Genomic DNA, 18,995 nt, shown 5'->3' with positions numbered 1-18,995 from the left:
GCCTGGTTATCCTGAGCTTTATTTTTTTCTCTGCCTCCCTCATACCTGCTTTTCTGTCTCTTGTTTTTGAAACAAGGTCTCATGTAGACCAGGTTGGCTTCCAACTTCTGATCATCTTTCCTTTAACCTCCCAATGTTGCTGGCCTCAAACTCCTGGCTCAAGCAATCCTTCTGCCTCAGCTTCTCAAGTAGTCAGAACTACAGGTCCACACTAGCACCAGGCTACTTCTGTCGTTATCCTCTTGGCCACACAGATTAACTCTGACACGACAGGAAGGGGTTCCACACAGTCACAAACGTGTGAGGAACAGGAAGCAGGGATTATTATGGGTTGTCATAGAGGAAGCCTGCCATCATGACACCTCTGACTTAAAGGCTCCACGGAGAGCATTCTTCCTCCACCCGCCATTCAAGTCTGATCGGAACCATCAATCTGGAGATCATTTGTTCTCCCCTTCTTACACATACTCTGTAATCATCCCTGATGGCGATACCACTGCAGCCTGCTCCGTTCTATTCTGGTGCCCACGGCCTAGCCACACTTATTTTTCTTTTTTTCTTGGGTAATTCTGCTCCTCAGTTTTCTCACCTCATATCTGACCAGATGCCAGTCTGTCCTCTACACTGGCAGAGGAATCCTTGACAGAACGATCTCTACAGAACTTTGGTGAAGAATTTAAAAGGCAAAAGTTAAAACCCCCAGCAAAGGATCTAAGTCACCGGCTGCCCAGAGTCGCTGTATCTCCCATCACCCCCCCACCACCACCACTTTAAATCTACCTCTTGAGGAAGAAGTTTGGTTTATAGTTTCTAGGTATGAGAAAAATTCAAGTCCTTCACCCTTTCTGAATGCAGATTCACCCCACCCCCATCCATTCTTTTTCTTGCTTTTTGAGACAGGGTTTCTCTGAGTAGTCCTGGCTGTCCTAGAACTCTATCTGTAGACCAGGCTGGCCTCCAGAATTCTGGGGATTAAAGACTTGGGTCACCATACCCAGTGACAAGGTCTCTTCTTTCTAGGCTATTGTCCTCTACTTAGTCCAGGCAGACCAGCTAAAAGCAGGGGTTGAATCTCACTGTCTCATATCTCAACACCCAGCGTGGTACACACCATGGGGATTTCTCTACCAATGTTTAATAAGTGAAAGAATCAGACAAGCTCTTCTGGATGCCTGGTAGCCTGTGGCTAAGCCTTAGACAGGTTTTTCTAACCTAAACATCTCTCTGTATCACTGACAAAGCTAGACTTGCAAAGGCTGAGTCCTTTAGGGCATTGCATTCCGTTTGCTCTGTGACCTTGGGGATGGCATCAATCACCTCTGTACCCCCATTCCTCATCTGCAGTGAGGGCTAATACAAAGGAGAGAACAAGCGGCTGGAGAGATGGCTCAGCGGTTAAGGGCACTGACTGCTTTTCCAAGAGGTCCTGAGATTAATTCCCAGCAACCACATGGTGGCTCAACCATCTGTAATGAGATCCAATGCCTTCTTCTTGTATGTCTGAGGACAACGATGGTATACTCGCATACAAAAAAATAAAATCTTTGTCTTAGGGTTTTACTGCTTTGAACAGACACCATGACTAAGGCAAGTCTTATAAGGACAACATTTAATTAGGGCTGGCTTACAGGTTCAGAGTCCATTATCAAGGTGGGGATATTGCAGCATCCAGGCAGGCATGGTGCAAGCAGAGCTGATAATTCTACATCTTCAACTGAAGGCTGCTAGTGGAAGAATACTGACTTCCAGGCAGCTAGGATGAGGGTCTTAAAGCCCACACCCACAGTAACACCAATTTCAACAAAGTCACACCTCCTAATAGTGCCACTCTCTAGGCTGAGCATATACAAACCATTATAATCTTTTTTTTTTTCTTTTTTTCTTTTTGTTTTTCAAGACAGAGTTTCTCTGTGTAGCCCTGGCTGTTCTGGAACTCACTCTGTAGACCAGGCTGGCCTCGAACTCAGAAATCCACCTGCCTCTGCCTCCCAAAAGATGGATTACTTAAATCAGTATTTATTGAACCAGATTCTTTCCTAGGCACCCTGAAGTAAATTAGCTGGACTGATAGTCACCATATTCCCATGAAATGGTTTTATTTCATTTCTATAGAAGTGGAAACTATAGTGGCTGGAGAGACAGCTCTGCAGTTTAAAGCACTTGTTGCTCTTACAGAGGCCCCAGGTTCAGTTCCCAGAACCCACATGGCAGCTCACAACCATCTATAACCCCAGTACTGTGGGATCTGAAGGCCTGAATTCCACGGACAGCAGGACAGCAGCCCAGAAGTGGTGCACATACATACATATAAACATACATACAGGCAAATGACTCATAACATAAAATAAGTAAAATAAAAAGAAATAAATCCACTTGGAGTGGGAACTACAACTTGAAGAAACAAGGGAGATAACTTAGCCAAGGTCAAAAACTGAATGGTTTGGGGTAAATGGTTATTTTGGCCTTAAAAATAAAGAGAAGCTGGGCACTGGTGGTGCACGCCTTTAATCCCAGCACTTGGGAGGCAGAGGCAGGCGGATTTCTGAGTTCGAGGCCAGCCTGGTCTACAGAGTGAGTTCCAGGATAGCCAGGGCTACGCAGAGAAACCCTGTCTCGAAAAAACAAAGAGAGAGAGAGAGAGAGAGAGAGAGAGAGAGAGAGAGAGAGATAGAGAGAGAGAGAGAGAACGAGAACTCAGGTCTCTTCCATGCCTAAATGATGGAGTTTTCTTTTTGGACACAGCATCCTCTAGCTTCAGATCTCTACGGAATGGTCCTCAACGTCTCCAATAAACCAGCATCTGTTCAGTATCACTTCTGGCCTCCAGGCCAAGGCCTCAGGCTGTCCACTGTGCTTCTGGATTGTGGGTCTCAGCCCTTTTTCTGCAGCTTTGCCGTGAATCATTTTTACACTTGTCATATCTTGTTAGACCCGAGTTTGAGAGAACGAACCTTCCCATTTTCAAGTTGGAAAAAAAAAAAAAAAAGAGGTTCAAAATGGCTCACCCAAAGTTGTAAGTCAACAGTCACCACTACAACAGCCACCGTCAGTGTCTGGCATGCCCCAGGAGACAGGCATATTGTTCTAGTTGACTAAGAGGTAGAGGAGTGGCCTATTGAGGTAGGACTGGGGACATATCAGGCAGATCGAGGTTCTGATCCCAATTCTTCAGGCTGCAGAACTACTGTGGTTCAAGAAGGGGACAAAAGGACTGCTGTCCCAGAAGAGGAGGTCTGTTTTAAGAGCTGGCTGAGCAGAAGAGGAAAGTGAAGAGCCTGGGGGTGGGGGGCAAGAACTTACCCTACTTTTATAGCGTTTACTCCAGGGGCATTCCTGGTACTCAGTAAATATCTGTTGGCTTGAGGAGCATATTCGTAAGGCGGAAGGAGAGGGAACTTGAGGGAGTTTAGATTCAAGAATCAAGGAAAGGACAACAGAGAAGACAGGGTTTAGGGGAGAGACTCCAGACATTTGGCCCTGGTTTTCTCACTTGGCCATTGGGAAAATCCTCCAGAGAAACGGGGTGCTGTAGCTTTAAATGATCTTCACTGTCAGTGAAGCCGCTCTGCTCAAAGAGTTATCCTCTTGCTCCTGTGCTGGGCCTCCCCCTCCTCTCAGCTCCCCAAACCCTTCTCAGCCACTGTGATGGGATAATTAGATGCGAGAGCTCAGCACAGATGATGCTCCAGTTGCTTAGCAACTAATGGTTTCCATGGAGACCGCAAAGCACAGCCTCCAGAGCAGCCAGTGAGCAGCTCGGCAGGGCAAGGAGAAGACGCAACTCTGCTCCTCCAGAAACCTGGGGAGGGTTAGGGTGGGGAAGGTGAGGGGGGGATTGGAGGGAGATGGAAGGGCTTAAAGGCACAGGACCCTCATATCCCTTTAAAAATGTGACCAGAGATCTGGTCTTTCCTATCCTACTCTGTCTCACTTCTGATTTCAAAGGGGGCTTAAGAGTTGACCTACACAGTCTGCTCTGCAGTAAACCAATCCTCTCCCTGACTGCTCCTTAGCCCACATGGAAAGAGACGGCTCCTAAACCCTTATGTAAACACTGTGCTATGCTGAGGTTTGAGACTTGCCAGGAAGACCTCCTGACTCTGACACCCCACCATGTAGCCCTCTTCCCCACCACCAGTTCTGCCCCATGTGTGATCTTTCTGTTTGTAAAGTGAGGATAAGATCTCATCTAAAGGGGACAAAAGCCAAGGAGCCAGAAAAACAGAAATCAGTTCCAGTTCTCCACCCAAAGGCAGCCTGTCCTGGCAGCTCGAGAAGAACCTCTGTCCCGCTTTGCATTTGTGTATGTGTGTGTGTGTGTGTGTGTGTGTGTGTGTATGAGGGTGTGTATGAGTGTGTATGTGTGTGTGCATGTGTATGAGGGTGTGTATGAGTGTGTATGTGTGTGTGAGTGTGTGTGTGTGTGCATGTGTATGAGTGTGTGTGTATGAGGGTGTGTATGGGTGTGTGTATGAGTGTGTGTGTGTACATGTGTATGAGTGTGTGTGTGTGCATGTGTATGGTGTGTATGAGTGTGTATGTGTGAGTGTGTGTGTGCATGTGTATGAGGGTGTATGTGTGTGTGTATGAGTGTGTGTGCATGTGTATGAGTGTGTGTGTATGAGGGTGTGTATGGGTGTGTGTATGAATGTGTGTGTGTGTGTGCATGTGTATGAGTGTGTGCGTGCATGTGTATGAGGGTGTGTGAGTGTGTATGTGTGTGAGTGTGTGTGCATGTGTATGAGTGTGTGTGTATGAGTGTGTATGTGTGTGTGTACACCAATACAGCATCTGCTAACTCCAAATGTGAGTCTGTGTCTCTGCATTACCTGTAAATGCCTTAGGAAGTTTTATGAAACCATGATGGCTCAACAGGTAAAGGCTTTTGCCACCAAGCCTGACATTTTGATCCCCAGAAGCCACATTGTGAAAGGAGAGAGCCAACTCCCACCATTTGTCCTCTGACCTCCCCACAGACACTGTGGCACACACATACAAAATAATAAATGCAACTTTACATTTTTGAAAGAAACGAAGTTTCATGTTTTGCCTCAGACCCACTGAATCAGAAGCTGCATCTGAACCAGTTTTCCGAGTGGCCAACGCACAGTAAAATTGGAGACACTTTGGTGAGAGCTCCTTCTGCTCCCTGCCAGAGCCCCCAAGTTCTGTCTCATCTTCTACCCACCCCTTCTTACACATATTGCAGACTATAAGTCCACCCAGGATGAGGGAAAGGACAGAACCCCATCAGCCCTTCAATGGTACCCACTTTTCTATTAGGACCCAACCCTTTCCCTGGGAATGGGGGAAACAGGCGAGGCGCTTCCTCAAGGCCTGCAGAGTTCACCTAACTGAAAAGCCCAAATCCCTGCAGCCACTTTGCAGTGACAACCTGAGTCTCAGATTCCATATCTATAAAAAGTAGTGCCATTCAGGAGGGCACTTGGAGCCCCTGGCTAGTGTCTAGCGGAGGGGAGAATGAGTGAGTTCATGTCACACACTCCTGGGGCTGCAGAACTTGCATCAGCTCTCTCTCCTTTAGCCTGGGGTGGGAGACAGCCAGAGGAGCTGTGGCTGGTTTTGTTTTTTTTTGTTGTTGTTGTTGTTGTTTTTTTGTTTTTTCCCTAACAAGAGATAGTATTTGTCTTGTGGTTCCAGGGATGGAGACCCTGAGCCACAAACGTATACTCCATCACTGAGCTACACCTCAGCCCTCTGTCTCATCCTGTTGTTGTCGCAGACTTGTTTTGTCTTGAGGGGTTTTGTTGTTGCTATTTTTGGTTTGGGTTTTTATTGTTGTTGTTGTTTTTGGTTTGTTTGTTTGTTTGAGACAGGATCTTTCAACATAGAAAGATCCTGTCGTGGAACTCACTCTGTAGAGCAGGCTGGCCTCAAATTCACAGAGATCTTCTGGCCCCTGTCTTCTGAGTGCTGGAACTAAAAGTGTACACCACTGTGCTTCCCTTGACTGGTTTTGAGACAGGGTCTCCATATAGCCCAGGCTGGCCTGGAACTTGTGTGGCCCAGGCTGGCAAAAACAAACAAACAGACAAACAAAAAAAATCAAACAAAAAATAGCAACAATAAATCCCTCGAGACAAAATAAGCCTGGAACTCAGGATCCTCCCGGCTCTTGTTTCCTGAGGTTTTTCTTGTTTACTCTTTACCAGCTGAACAGATGCTTGCTGCTGAGTCTGTTTGTATCTACTCCACCACCCACTATCTGTGCTGGACTGGACCAGTGTTTACCTGGAAGCCTTCCCTGACCTCCCTTGTCTCTACCCCCTGGAGAACTCTGAAAGCACACACATCCTCAACTTCTCCCAGAGCCTCAGTTTCTTGGGCCTCAGTTAACACCAGAATTGGATTTCTGGCTCTGCTAGCCCCACCCTACCCAACCAGCCGCCTCCCCTTCCATCCTTACTAACCAAAGCCCTTTCAATCTTTGGGGGGTTTTCTACATACCAGAGCAATTTTAGAACTCATGGCCCTCCTAGGAAAACTCCTACCTCCTTGGGGAGAGCAGTCTCTACAGTCCAGGATGCAGACACACATACAGAGGAACCTTTGTGCTTCAGACATGGGAGCTCCAGAAAGAGTCATACTCCCCTGCAGCTAACTAAGCTTCCAGGACTCAGCCGGAGCATCCCTCTTTAGGCCTGAGGGCCAGCTCCCCAGCCTGGAAAAACCTGTCTGGGGACGCTCCCTGGGGCTAAAGTGCCCAAGGGGCAAGTTGGACTGGATTCCCAGCAGCCCCTCCCACTCCAAGACAAAATCAGCCACCCTGGGGCAGGGCCACACTGGCCCCAGGAAGCCCCAGTCTGTCAACACCTGTTCCGGGATCCAGTTCCCAGCTCAGTATGGCATCCATACTGCCTGTCCAGACCTTGCCCGGGATCCTGATTCTGCTGGCTGTCCTGGCTCCGGGGGCTGCAGGTCTCTATTTCTGGTGGGAGGCTGGAGGGTTTCAGAATTTTAGACAGAAACCATTGTCTCTCCCAGGACTCTCAACAAATGAGAGTGCTGGTCTAGCTGGTTGGGGTTGCGAGTTACTGGTGGTGGGGGTCAGGTAACAATTTCTTGGGCTTCTTCCAGATCCAGGAGTAGAGAAATATGGGGAAGGGTCCAAGGTTTGTTTTGGGGAATGACTGGCTCCCAAGCAGCGCAAGGTTCATCTGCAGCTCAAGCCTGCCATCTGGTGGTCAGATCAGATCCACACGGTCCTGTTCTGTCTCTGCACCCTTAGCAATGGTCCCCCACTCACCCACTCCTCCAGCTCTGAGTTAAGAGGGGGCTAACTCCTTCCAGCTGGGGCTAACTCCAAGAGGGCTAAGTTTCCTCTTGGCTCCCTAACAGACTTCAACATCTCAAGCCTCTCTGGTCTGCTGTCTCCGGCGCTAACAGAAAGCCTGCTAATTGCCTTACCCCCATGTCACCTCACGGGAGGTAATGCCACACTGATGGTCCGGAGAGCCAACGACAGCAAAGGTAAGGCGTCCGTTATACCCATTTAGTCTCCTCATCTTAATCCCTCTTAACGATACCCAAGAGTTGCCCGTTCTCCAAGAGTGGACTGCTAGAAACCTGATCTTGCCTGTCATTCCTATTTCCCACCAGTGGTTAAATCGGGCTTTGTGGTGCCTCCATGCCGTGGGCGCAGGGAGCTTGTGAGCGTGGTGGACAGCGGGGCTGGCTTCACCGTCACAAGGCTCAGCGCATATCAGGTGACAAACCTAACACCAGGAACCAAATACTAGTAGGTACCGATGGACACCTGTGGGAGTGGGACACAGAAAGGGAAGCGGAGGCGGGATGTGGGGGGGGGGGGGAAGGAAGTTGCTGGTAAACGTGGGCTAAAGAGGGCGCCTCTGAAGGGTATGAAATGTGAACCTCCACCCCAGGAGGGCACAGATGAGAGGAAGAGCTGGAAGGTGGAGGCTGGAACCCCTCCTTCCAAGTGTACTGGGCATCTCTGTTTTCTCCCAACTCCCACCTCTAAAGCATATCATACCGAGTACAGAAGGGGATGTCCACTGAGTCCAGTCCAGAGACCCCCATGTCCACGCTTCCTCGTAAGTAAAATACCTACCTCTCACACCTCAGTGCCCACACACTTCTGTGAGCTCAGCCTTTTTTTTTTTTTTTTTTTTTTGGTTTTTTTTTCGAGACAGGGTTTCTCTGTGTAGCCTTGGCTGTCCTGGAGCTCACTCTGTAGACCAGGCTGGCCTCGAACTCAGAAATCCGCCTGCCTCTGCCTCCCAAGTGCTGGGATTAAAGGCGTGCGCCACCACCGCCCAGCGAGCTCAGCCTTTATCCCCTAGAGCAAGTTAGCTAAACTGTTTTCAGAGAGCTTTCTCTCTCTCTCTCTCTCTCTCTCTCTCTCTCTCTCTCTCTCCCTCTCTCCCTCTCTCCTCTTTCTCCCTCTCTCTTCCTCTCTTCTCTCTCTCCCTCTCTCCCTCTCCCTCTCTCTTCCTCTCCTCTCCTCTTTTCTCTCTCTCTTCCTCTTTCTCTCTCCCTCTCTCTCCCTCTCCTCTCCTCCCCTCTTTTCTCTCTCTCTTCCTCTTTCTCCCTCTCTCTTCCTCTCTTCTCTCTCTCCCTCTCTCCCTCTCCTCCTCCTCCTCTTCCTCCTCCTCTCTCTCCCTCTCTCTCCCTCTCCTCTCCTCCCCTCTTTTCTCTCTCTCTTCCTCTCTCTCCCTCTCTCTTCCTCTCCTCTTCTCTCTCTCCCTCTCTCCCTCTCCTCCTCCTCCTCTTCCTCCTCCTCCTCTTCTTCTTCCTCTCTTCTTCTTCTCTCTCTCTCTCTCTCTCTCTCTCTCTCTCTCTCTCTCTCTCTCTCTCACCTGCTGCTGGTATGGCTACCTCCTGTTCATTCATCTGCTGAACTAAAGGTTCCTTGCAGAGAGGGATGATGTCCTGTTAGATCTCCTTGGTGGCTCCTAAGAGTTGCTGTGAGGTGGTCCATGTTTGCTTGACTGGTTGGCTGGATAACTAGCTGAACTGGTGCTGGTGGCTACTTGGATGGCTGGGCAGCTAGGGACCCCTTCAGCTCACAAAGGTTTCTCCATCTTCTTCTGACAGGAAGAAACATGGAGTCTATCGGGTTAGGAATGGCCCGGACAGGAGGCATGGTGGTCATCACGGTGTTGCTGTCTGTGGCCATGTTCCTGTTGGTCGTGGGTCTTATTGTTGCCCTGGCACTGGGTGCCCGCAAGTGAGGAGGGCTCTCCTGCATCCCAGACTCTTCCAAGAAGTCCAGCTGGCCTCCTCCCAAGCTGCAGTCACTGGCTTTTCAGTGGCTTCTCTTCCCTTGCCCCCCACTGAGTCCATTCCTGTCAGTGCCCCTTTCCCTGCTCCATGTCTCACCTTCCAACACCCCCTGCCAGCTCCCCACTGCAGTCCCCCCAAAGCTGATTTTTCTCTTAACTGTACTTAATTCTCACAATAAAAACTGACAGCTGTAGCTATGTGAGTCACCCCTTTAGCGGGTTCCCTTATGCACATATCTAAAGTATCAATGTCAATGACAGATGCATGTCATTCTCTCTAGCCCCAAGCCCCAAGGGTGACTTTTCCTAGGAGAGAGGTAAGCAGGGGCCAGGGACAATGACAATGCTGTAGGCCCCAGACCTAGGTGGTGGGTTTTGCATCCTGCCCTCAATAGATGACCCAAGCAGGACTCTGAGTTGGGCAGGGGGTAGAAGCTGTGTGGCAGGGTAGCTGACAGAGCTTGGAGAAGTATTAGAGAAAACACAGACAGGGCAGGCACTGGAGCCTGGGTAAAGAACATCGTAAAGGATGCTGAAGTGGAAGCTCCCTGGCAGGAGGCAGGGGCAAGTGTTCACTGTGGTGAACCAGGCAGGAATGTCATCCTCGTTCATTTTTAAAATTTAGTTTTGTTCTATTTACTTGTTTGTTTTGGGGTTTTTTTGTTTGTTTGTTTGTTTTTTGAGACAGGGTTTCTTGGTGTAGTCCTGGCTGTCCTGGACTTTCTGTAGACCAGGCTGGCCTCGAACTCACAGAGATCTGCCTGGCTCTGCCTCCGGTGCTGCTACCACCACCCAACTAAACGGTTTTATTTTGTGTGTGTGTGTGTGTGTGTGTGTGTGTGTGTGTGTGTGTGTGTGTACGTGTACATGTGCATATATTATGTTGACTACATTGAGGACAACTTTTGGGTGGTCCATTCCTTCCTTCCACACGGGTTCCAGGGATCAGACTCGGGTTTTTTGGTTTCACCACACACAGTTACCCTTTGCTTTTGTCCTCACCAAGATGTTTTCCTGATGACCAGCAGTGATCTTTACTTTGCTTGTAGGGTGAAAACCCCAGTCTGTAAGGTGATCTTAGGAACAGAGCTGAAACACACAGCTTCCCCTCAACTTCTCCCACCATGCCTCAGTAGCCTGTCTTCTTTCTTGCCAAAGGGCCTTTGTGCAGAGGATTCCCTGTGCCTAGACGCCCTTGTGACTGCTCCTGCTTTCATCGCTCACTCCACCTTTCCCAGGGAAGTGTCTAACCTTCATCAACCCCTTCCTGTCCTGCCCCACAGTGTTACACACACAGGCTCACAACTGTGTGTGCGATAACTCAGTTGCCCCCTCCTCCAGACTGCAAGTTCCCTGAGACCGACTACTTTGATCTTAGGGGCCTAAAACACCTGGTCCTATAGTGCTGCTGACGAAGTAATCAGTAAATATTTGTTGATTTCAACTCTTGGGAAGTTTAGGAGGATTGCCCAAGTTCAAGGCCAGCCTGCGCTAGATAGTGAATTCCAGAATAGCCTGGGCTACACAGAGAGACCCTATCCCTTATAATTTTTGGTTGTGAACCTAGACTTTAATGGCTGAGCCCAAGAGACCCTATCTCAAAAACAGAACAAACACAAAGGGAGACGAGAGAGCTTAGCAGGTAAGGCTCTTGCCAGGCCAAAGGACCTGAAACTGGACCCACAAAGATGTCCTCAGACCTCCACACATGTGGTGCGGCATAAAAGCTTCAACCATCACGCACATACATGGTCGCGCGTGCACGCACGCGCACACACACACACACAATAAACCTATTTTTTAAAAAACTCAAAAACAGCCTTTAATCCCAGCACTTGGGAGGCAGAGGCAGGTGGATTCTGAGTTCGAGGCCAGCCTGGTCTACAGAGTGAGTTCCAGGACAGCCAGGGCTACACAGAGAAACTCTGTCTCAAAAAACCAAACCAAACCAACCCCCCCCCCCCCCAAAAAAAAACCCCTCAAAAACAGACTGGAGGACTAGCTCAGTGGTTAAGATTACAGACTGCTCTTCTAGAGGACCTGGTTCAATCAATTCCTAGAACCTGTATATGAGCTCAAAGCCATAATTATTCCAGTTCCAGAGAATATGATGCCCTCTTCTGGTATCTGCTGGTACTACATGTGCCCAGGTAGTTAGATGCAAGCAAAACACCCTGGCACATAAAATGAAAATAAATAAATCTTTAAAAAAACAAAACAAAAAAAAAAAAAAAACCAGGCTGGATATGGTAGCACACAGAGTTTGTGCCAGCACTCAGAAGGCAGAGACGGGTCATTCAGTTTCAGACTGCATGGTTTCAGGCTAGCCAGGGCTTTGTAGAGAGAGACTGCTTCAAAAAAAAAAAAAAAAAAAAAAAAAAAAGCTAAAAAACAAACAAACAAATAATGATGGGGACTGTGGATAAGAGCACTTGCTGCTCTTACAGGGACCCCACGCTTGGTCCCCAGCACCCACATCAGTATAATTCCAGTTCAGGAGATCCATTGCCCATTTTTGGCCAACACAGACACAGGAGCTTATGTGGCGTGTAAACCAACACTCAGGACCTCACACATACACACAAAATGAAATAGTACAAGAAAACTTTAAAAGACATCTTATTTTGAATCCTCTGTGTAATCCCCTGGTGCCACAGTTACCTGCCAACAGCCAGGTATGCCTGACTCACTATAAAAGGGGGTGTTTGCCCCCTCCCCTCTCTCCTATCTTTTGATCTTTTTACTCTTACTCTCTGCCCTTTCTCTCCCTGCCCCTTCTCCCTCCCCTTCTCTCTCCACATGTTCCTGGCTCTCTCTCTCTCTCTCTCTCTCTCTCTCTCTCTCTCTCTCTCTCTCTCCTCCCTCCTCAACTCCACTTCACACGCCCTAAATAAACTCTATTCCATACTATATGGCTGCTACCTCAGGGGGAAGGGATACCTCAGCATGGGCCCACAGAGGCACCCCGTTTCCACCTCACCATACTGCGCCCCTACTAAACATATCCTGGCTCTCTCTCTCTTTTTCTCTAAAACCCAACACCCTGCATGTGTGTGGTGGGAAGAGAAACGGTATGCGCTCACGAGCACAGGTAACATGGAGGCCAGAAGGTGTGGCGTCCCCTTGAACTGAAGTTACAGGTGCTCAAGAACTGGCTGGCAATCAAACTCAGAACTCAGATCCTCTGGAAGAGCAGTAGAGCTTGCTTTTAACCTCTGAGTCATCTCTCAAGCCTCACTCCCCGCCTTGCCTTTCCACCTGCCTAGACAAAAGTCTTTGTGTAACAGCCCTGGCTGTCCTGGAATCCTCTCTGTAGACCAGGCTGGCCTCAAACTCCAAGATCTGTTTGCCTCTACCTCCCAAGGGCTGGAATTAAAGGCCTGTGTCACCACGGCCCAGTGCCCCCCTCCCCCCACCATTTTTAAAGACAAGGTCTCAGTGTGTAGCCCCAGGCTGGCCTAGAAATCACTTTATAGATCATGTTGGCCTCAAACTCACAGAGTTCTGCCTATATTTGGTTTCAGTTCTGGGACTAAATACATACATTGCTAGTATTAAATAAAAATTTGTAAAGTTTTTAAAATTTAAAACAAAACTTAGCCTGGCAGTGGTGGTGCATGCCTTTAATCCCAGCACTCAGGAGGCAGAGGCAGGTGGATCTCTTGAGGCTATCCTGGTCTACAGAGTGAGTTTCAAGATAGCCAGGGCTACACAGAGAAACCCTGTCTCAAATAAATAAACAAATAAATAAATAAAATTATTTAATTGCTTTTAGAATCCTTATATGAGCCGAGCAGTGACGGCACATGCCTTTAATCCCAGCACTTGGGAGGCAGAGGCAGGTGGATTTCTGAGTTCAAGGCCAGCCTGGTCTACAGAGTGAGTTCCAGGATAGCTACACAGAGAAACCCCGTTTCAAAAAAACAAAAAAACAAAAAAAAAAAAAATCCTTATATGAATGCTGTGGTGCTGTGGTTTGAATTTGAATACTTGGTGGTCCCTTGTTGGTAGAACTGTTTTGGGAAGGACTAGGAAGTGTAGTCTTGTTGGGGGAGATGTGTCAACCTTCAACCTTTCAAACTCATGCCAGGCTCTCAGCTCAGTCTCTCTCATTCTCTCTCTCTCTCTCTCTCTCTCATTCTCTCTCTCTCTCTCTCTCTCTCTCTCTCTCTCTCTCATTCTCTCTCTCTCATTTTTTCTCTCTCTCTCTCTCTCATTCTCTCTCTCTCTCTCTCTCTCTCTCTCTCTCTCTCTCTCTCTCTCTCTCTCTCTCTCTCATTCTCTCATTCTCTCTCTCTCTGTCTCCCTGCCTCCAACTTTCAGATAAAATATAGCTCTCAGCTACTGCTCTGCCTGCTGCCATGCTCCCCACGGTGATGAACATGGGCTCACCCTCTGAAACAGGAAGGAAGCCTCCAGTGGATAGTTTCTAAGGTAACTAGGACAACGAATAAGAAAGTAACACCCTGTATGAAGTGCACAGACACGGTGGGTAGGAGCATTAGCTGGCTTTGCAGAGGATCTGGTTCGATTCCTAACACCCACATGGTGTCTCACCAGTGTTATAAGATCCAATGTCCTGGCTGGCAGTGGTGACCCACACCTTTAATTACAGTACTCTGAGGCAGAGGCAAACCTTGTCTCTCAGAAAAACAAACAAACAAACAAACAACAACAACAAAAAATTACAATGTATAACAATAACAATGGAAATAATTTTATGGTTGGGGGTCACCACAACTTGAGGAACTGTATTAAAGGGTGGTAGCATTAGGAAGGTTGAGAATGGCTGGGCTAGAGTGAGCTTCAACTGAGAAAACACCTCCATAAACAGATTGTCGGCAAGCCTGGAGGGGGTTTTCTTAATTAGTGGTTGATGCAGGGAAGGCTCCACCCTTTGTGGGTAGTGCTAACCCTAGGCTAAGGACCTTAGGTTCTGTCAGAAAGCAGGCTGAGAAAAGCCTGAGGGGCAAGCCAGTAAGCCGCTTGGTCTTCTCATTAGCTGTTGCATCAAGGTTCCTCCCTGGGACTCTGACTCTGGATATGTGAGCCCGATAACCCTTTCCTCCCCAACTTGCTTTGGTCATGGTGTTTCATCATAGCCATAGAAACCCTAAAGTAGTTATCTTAGCTACATGGTATAATTCCAACTTGGGCTAAATGAGACTTCAAAGTAAGGAAAAGAAATATTAGCCTGGGGAGATGGATTGGTGGGTAAGCAAATTTGTTCTGCAGACAGGAGGATCTAAGTTTGAATCCTCATTAAAACAAAAACAAACAAATCCTCATTCCCGAACTTAGAGGCCAGCCTGGTCTACATAGTGAGACCCTGTCTCAAAAAAAAAAAAAAAAAAAAAAAAGCTATCATGACAACACACAACTGTAAGCCTCAGTGTTAGGGGCAAAGTCAGACAGATCCAGCCCGGAGTAGCCAACTATCAGTGTGAGACCCTGTCTTAAAGGAACAGAACAGGGTGTCCTCCACTTGCAGGTGCATGGCGCATACGACCATAGACTACACAAACACAAAGTAAGAAGAAAATAAAACTGAGGTTACTAAATGATAGGAGAGGAACAGAGATCGGAGGTGGAGGCCAAGCTGGTCATGGAGTATGGGTCCTGACGAGATGAGGTTTTGGAACCTGGCTTCCGGTGTGGTAGCAGGAGTTCTGTACTAGCAAGCAAACCTGTGTTTAGAATGTTTAGAAGTGAACAACACACGACATAAGATTTACTATTGTTCCGTTTGTTGTTCTGGTTTTCCTTCTTTGGGTTCCTGGGGTGGTGGTGGTACTGGGAGGGACTCAGGAGTGTCCAGCATTCTAGGCTCTACCTCTAAGCCCCACCCACTGACATTTTGTACCTACACATTGTTCTGTGACCTTGGCTGTAACCAGCTTGTCAACGACAAGGATATTCTAAAGAGAAACTTGTGTCCCTTTGTCTAGGGCTGGCCAGGAGGAGAGGCTGAGGCCCTGGGAGTAGCCAGAGGAGGAACTTGCCTTCCAGAGAAAGATCTAAAAGTAGTCAGATACCCTGTGAGAGACTGGAGTTCAGGCAAGGACGGGTCAGTGGTGCACAGGCCCACACCTTGACTAGGACTCTTAGATTGTCTTTGCATTAGAACCCTACAAAAGGACATAACCCTCGCCATTGTTTTAGAATAGTGAAGATGGACTAGGTCCCCTAGATCTTTCTCCTTTCCTGATGTGTCTACATTGAATAAGTCTCCTTTTTTCTACTTTTCTCTATTAATTTAGCTTTTTAAATTGGCCCGTTGAAGATGGTAGGTTGAGCCTGGCTTGTCAGGGCTGCCAGAGATCTGACCCCTGACTGTGACATCACCACTATGGGTTTTTTGTCACCTCAGATTGATAGTGAAAAACAGAAAACGGAAATACCAAGAACATTGTTGGAAACAAATGGTGAAATTTGAGTAAGATCTATACATTAAACAGAGAATTGTCAATGTTAAAATTTCTGATTTTTAGGGCTGAAGAGATGGCTCGGAGGTAAAGGGCACTTGTTCAGTCATGAGGGCCGGAGTTCCGGTGTCATTACCTGTGTCCCCACAATCAGCCTGTGGCTCCAGCTCGTAGGGGTAGGATCCCCTCTAGCTTTCAAGAATACCCTCACACGTGTGTATATGCACTCACACAGACACATATGTATATATATACCCTCACACGTGTGTATATGCACTCACACAGACACATATGTATATACACTCATAATTTAAGAATCCAGACCTGAGCAGGGTGTAATAATGCATGCCTTAATCCTAGCAGCAGGTCGATCTCTGTAAGTTTGAGGCCATCCTGGTCTACATAGTGAGCTCCAGGACAGCCAGGGCTACATAGTGAGACCCTGTCGGGAAAGACAGACAGACAGACAGACAGACAGACAGACAGAAAATTCTAACTCCTGATTTTTGTCTATGTAAGCTAATATCTATTTTTAGGAAATACCAATTAAAGTGTTTTTGGGTAAAAGGATATGCTGTTGACAAATCAGTGAATAATTCATTAAGAATTATGTACGTGTAAGGGCTGGAGCTGTAACCCACTGGCAGAGCAGTTGCCTGGCCTACCTAAGGCCCTGGATTCTATACTCAGCATCAATCAGTCCATCAATTAGGAAAGAAAACCAAACCACCGAGGAGCTGATGTGGCAGTGTACACCTTTAATCCCAGCACTTCAGAGGCAGAAGCAGGTGGATCTATTTGAATTTGAGGCCAGCCTGGTCTACATTGGGAATTCCTGGATAGAGAGCTACATAATGGGACCATTTCTCAAACAAAAAGAAAAAGAAAAATATCTACAAAGGATTCGTAAGATGGCCCAGTGGTGGCTACACTGAGGACCAGGTTATCTCCTGCGACTTCAACAGCAACTCCCACTCTTTCACCTTTGATGCCGGGGCTGGCATTGCTTTCAACGACAACTTCGTAAAGCTCATTTCCTGGTATGATAATGAATACGGCTACAGCAACAGGGTCGTGGACCTCATGGCCTACATGGCCTCCAAGGAGTAAGAAACCCTGAACCACCCACCCCAGCAAGGACACTGAGAGCAAGAGAGATGCCCTCGGTTTCTGAGGAGTCCCTGTCCCCAACCCTGCGCATCTCCTCACAATTCCCTTCCCAGACCCCACAACAACAGGAGGGGCCTAGGGAGCCCTCTCTACTCTCTGAAATACCATCAATAAATGTTCCCTGCATCCCCCCAAAAAAAGATGGCCCAGTGGGTAAAGGCACTTGCCCCCAAATTTGACAATCTGAGTATGGACCCTGGGACCCAAATGGTTGAGGAAGAGAACCAACTGCCCCAAAGTCGTCCCCTGACTGCCTTACCATCACCATGGCATGCTCACATGCATACACACACAATAAATAAATGTAACATATATGTATGAACATATATAGTAAGCTGAACATGATGATGCATGCCTGTAATCTATTTTTTAATAATTTACTTTTAAGTTCACATGCATGAGTCGTTTTGCCTCCATGTGTGTCTGTATAAGGGTGTTGAATCCCTTGGAACAGGAGTTACAGACAGTTGTGAGCTGTCATGTGGGTGCTGGGAATTGAACTATCTCCTATTCTCTGGAATGGTTGCCAGTACTCCTTACCACTGAGCCATCTCTCCAGCCCTGCATGTCTGTAATCTTGGGAAGTAGATGAAAGAGGCTCAAGATTTCCCAGCTATTCTCAGGACACAGAGTTCAAAGTCCAGCCTTTACAAACTACAAAACCCTGAAAAGGACAAAAATACAGGTGTCTTCAGGCTTATGTACACACAGGGCCGAGAGTAGAGTTACACAGTACAACAGCACTGGCTAGCATATACAAGGCCCACCAGTTCCCGGAACTGAGAAAAAAAATGAATAAACAAATAAAAAGTTAATAAGGAGGTAAAGAAGTTTTTACAGCATATGGAATTTTTCTGTACATTTCAAGTTAAAAACAAAAAAATCTAAATCACTTTGCTATTTAATTTAATCTCTGCTCTACTATCTACTAAGGTTGTAATCTTGGATAAACTGTTTAAAACTTTTATGAAATATAAATTTAGTTAAAGCCGGGCAGTGGTGGTGCATGCCTTTAATCCCAGCACTTGAGAGGCAGAGGCAGGCAGATTTTTGAGTTCGAGGCCAACCTGGTCTACAGAGTGAGTTCTAGGACAGCCAGGGCTACACAGAGAAACCCTGTCTCGAAAAACAAAAACAAAAACAAAAAAATAGTTAAAATTAAAATACAGCTGGGCATGGTGGCACACACCTTTAATCTCTACATTCAGGAGGCAGAAGCAGCGAGTTCAAGGCCAGCCTGGCCTACAGAGTTCCAGGACAGCCAGAACTATACAGAGAAACCCTGTGTCAAAAAGTTTTATTAATGCATTAATCAAATAAAACATAAAACCTTTGTAAAAAAAAAAAAAAAAACTCGATATGCTCTCAAAGTTTTCATGAATTCTGGAATACAGATATTAATACAATCATGAAATTATTGTGTCTTTAAGTAAGAGCTTTTCTCAAATGTGGCAGGAATGATCTGAAATATGTTTCTTTTGTATCTTCAAATTATTTTGTTATGGCATTTATTTATTTATTTATTTATTTTATTCAGTTGGGAGAAAGTCACCTGGATGAACCTTGACCCTCCTCTGAGCCATCCTATCTTTTCTTTTTTCTCTTCATTCATTTGTTTATTTTTATTTATTTATTTATTTATTTATTTATTTATTTATTTATTTTGGTTTTTCAAGACAGGGTTTCTCTGTGTAGTCCTGGCTGTCCTGGAACTCACGCTGTAGACCAGGCTGGCCTCGAACTCAGAAATCCGCCTGCCTCTGCCTCCCAAGTGCTGAGATTAAAGGCGTGCGCCACCCCTTGCTGGTCTAGCAGCCTGAGCCTGCCACGCCCGCCCCCGCACATCAACTCCTCTTCCATCCCTAGCCCCATCCACCCAGAGATCCGCCCCCTCGAGCCAAGGTCTCTGCTATCCCAGATTTGCTCGGGGCGTTTAGGGTAACTTTGAATTTGTGCTCCCACCAAGTGTGATCGATTATAGCCGGGTAGCTCAAAATCTGGTTTTCGAAGGTGCGGGCTTCGAACTTGCTAGACAGGCACTCTACCAGCTGAGCCACATCCACACCCGCAGGCGCAGGCAAACCTGATGAGAGCCAGCTGGATGGATCCTGAGGCAATTCGGAGTGTCTGCAGG

General features: G+C 47.2%; 1 protein-coding gene across 1 annotated transcript; it reads left to right on the top strand.

Moving 5' to 3' along the window:
* Positions 1-6,790: 6,790 nt before the first annotated feature.
* Upk2 (uroplakin 2) lies at positions 6,791-9,460 on the top strand. Its single transcript, XM_076924539.1, has 5 exons — positions 6,791-6,939; positions 7,360-7,491; positions 7,621-7,759; positions 8,005-8,075; positions 9,079-9,460. Exons 1-5 carry the CDS (start codon positions 6,864-6,866, stop codon positions 9,213-9,215), a joined length of 555 nt encoding a protein of 184 aa, XP_076780654.1. The 5' UTR covers positions 6,791-6,863; the 3' UTR covers positions 9,216-9,460.
* The last annotated feature ends 9,535 nt before the right edge of the window (positions 9,461-18,995 follow it).

This window comes from Arvicanthis niloticus, chromosome 26 (assembly GCF_011762505.2).
Source record: "Arvicanthis niloticus isolate mArvNil1 chromosome 26, mArvNil1.pat.X, whole genome shotgun sequence".
NCBI classification, from domain to species: Eukaryota; Metazoa; Chordata; class Mammalia; order Rodentia; family Muridae; genus Arvicanthis; species Arvicanthis niloticus.
Note: the sequence above shows the minus strand (reverse complement) of the source record. Positions and strands in the feature narration are given on the sequence as shown.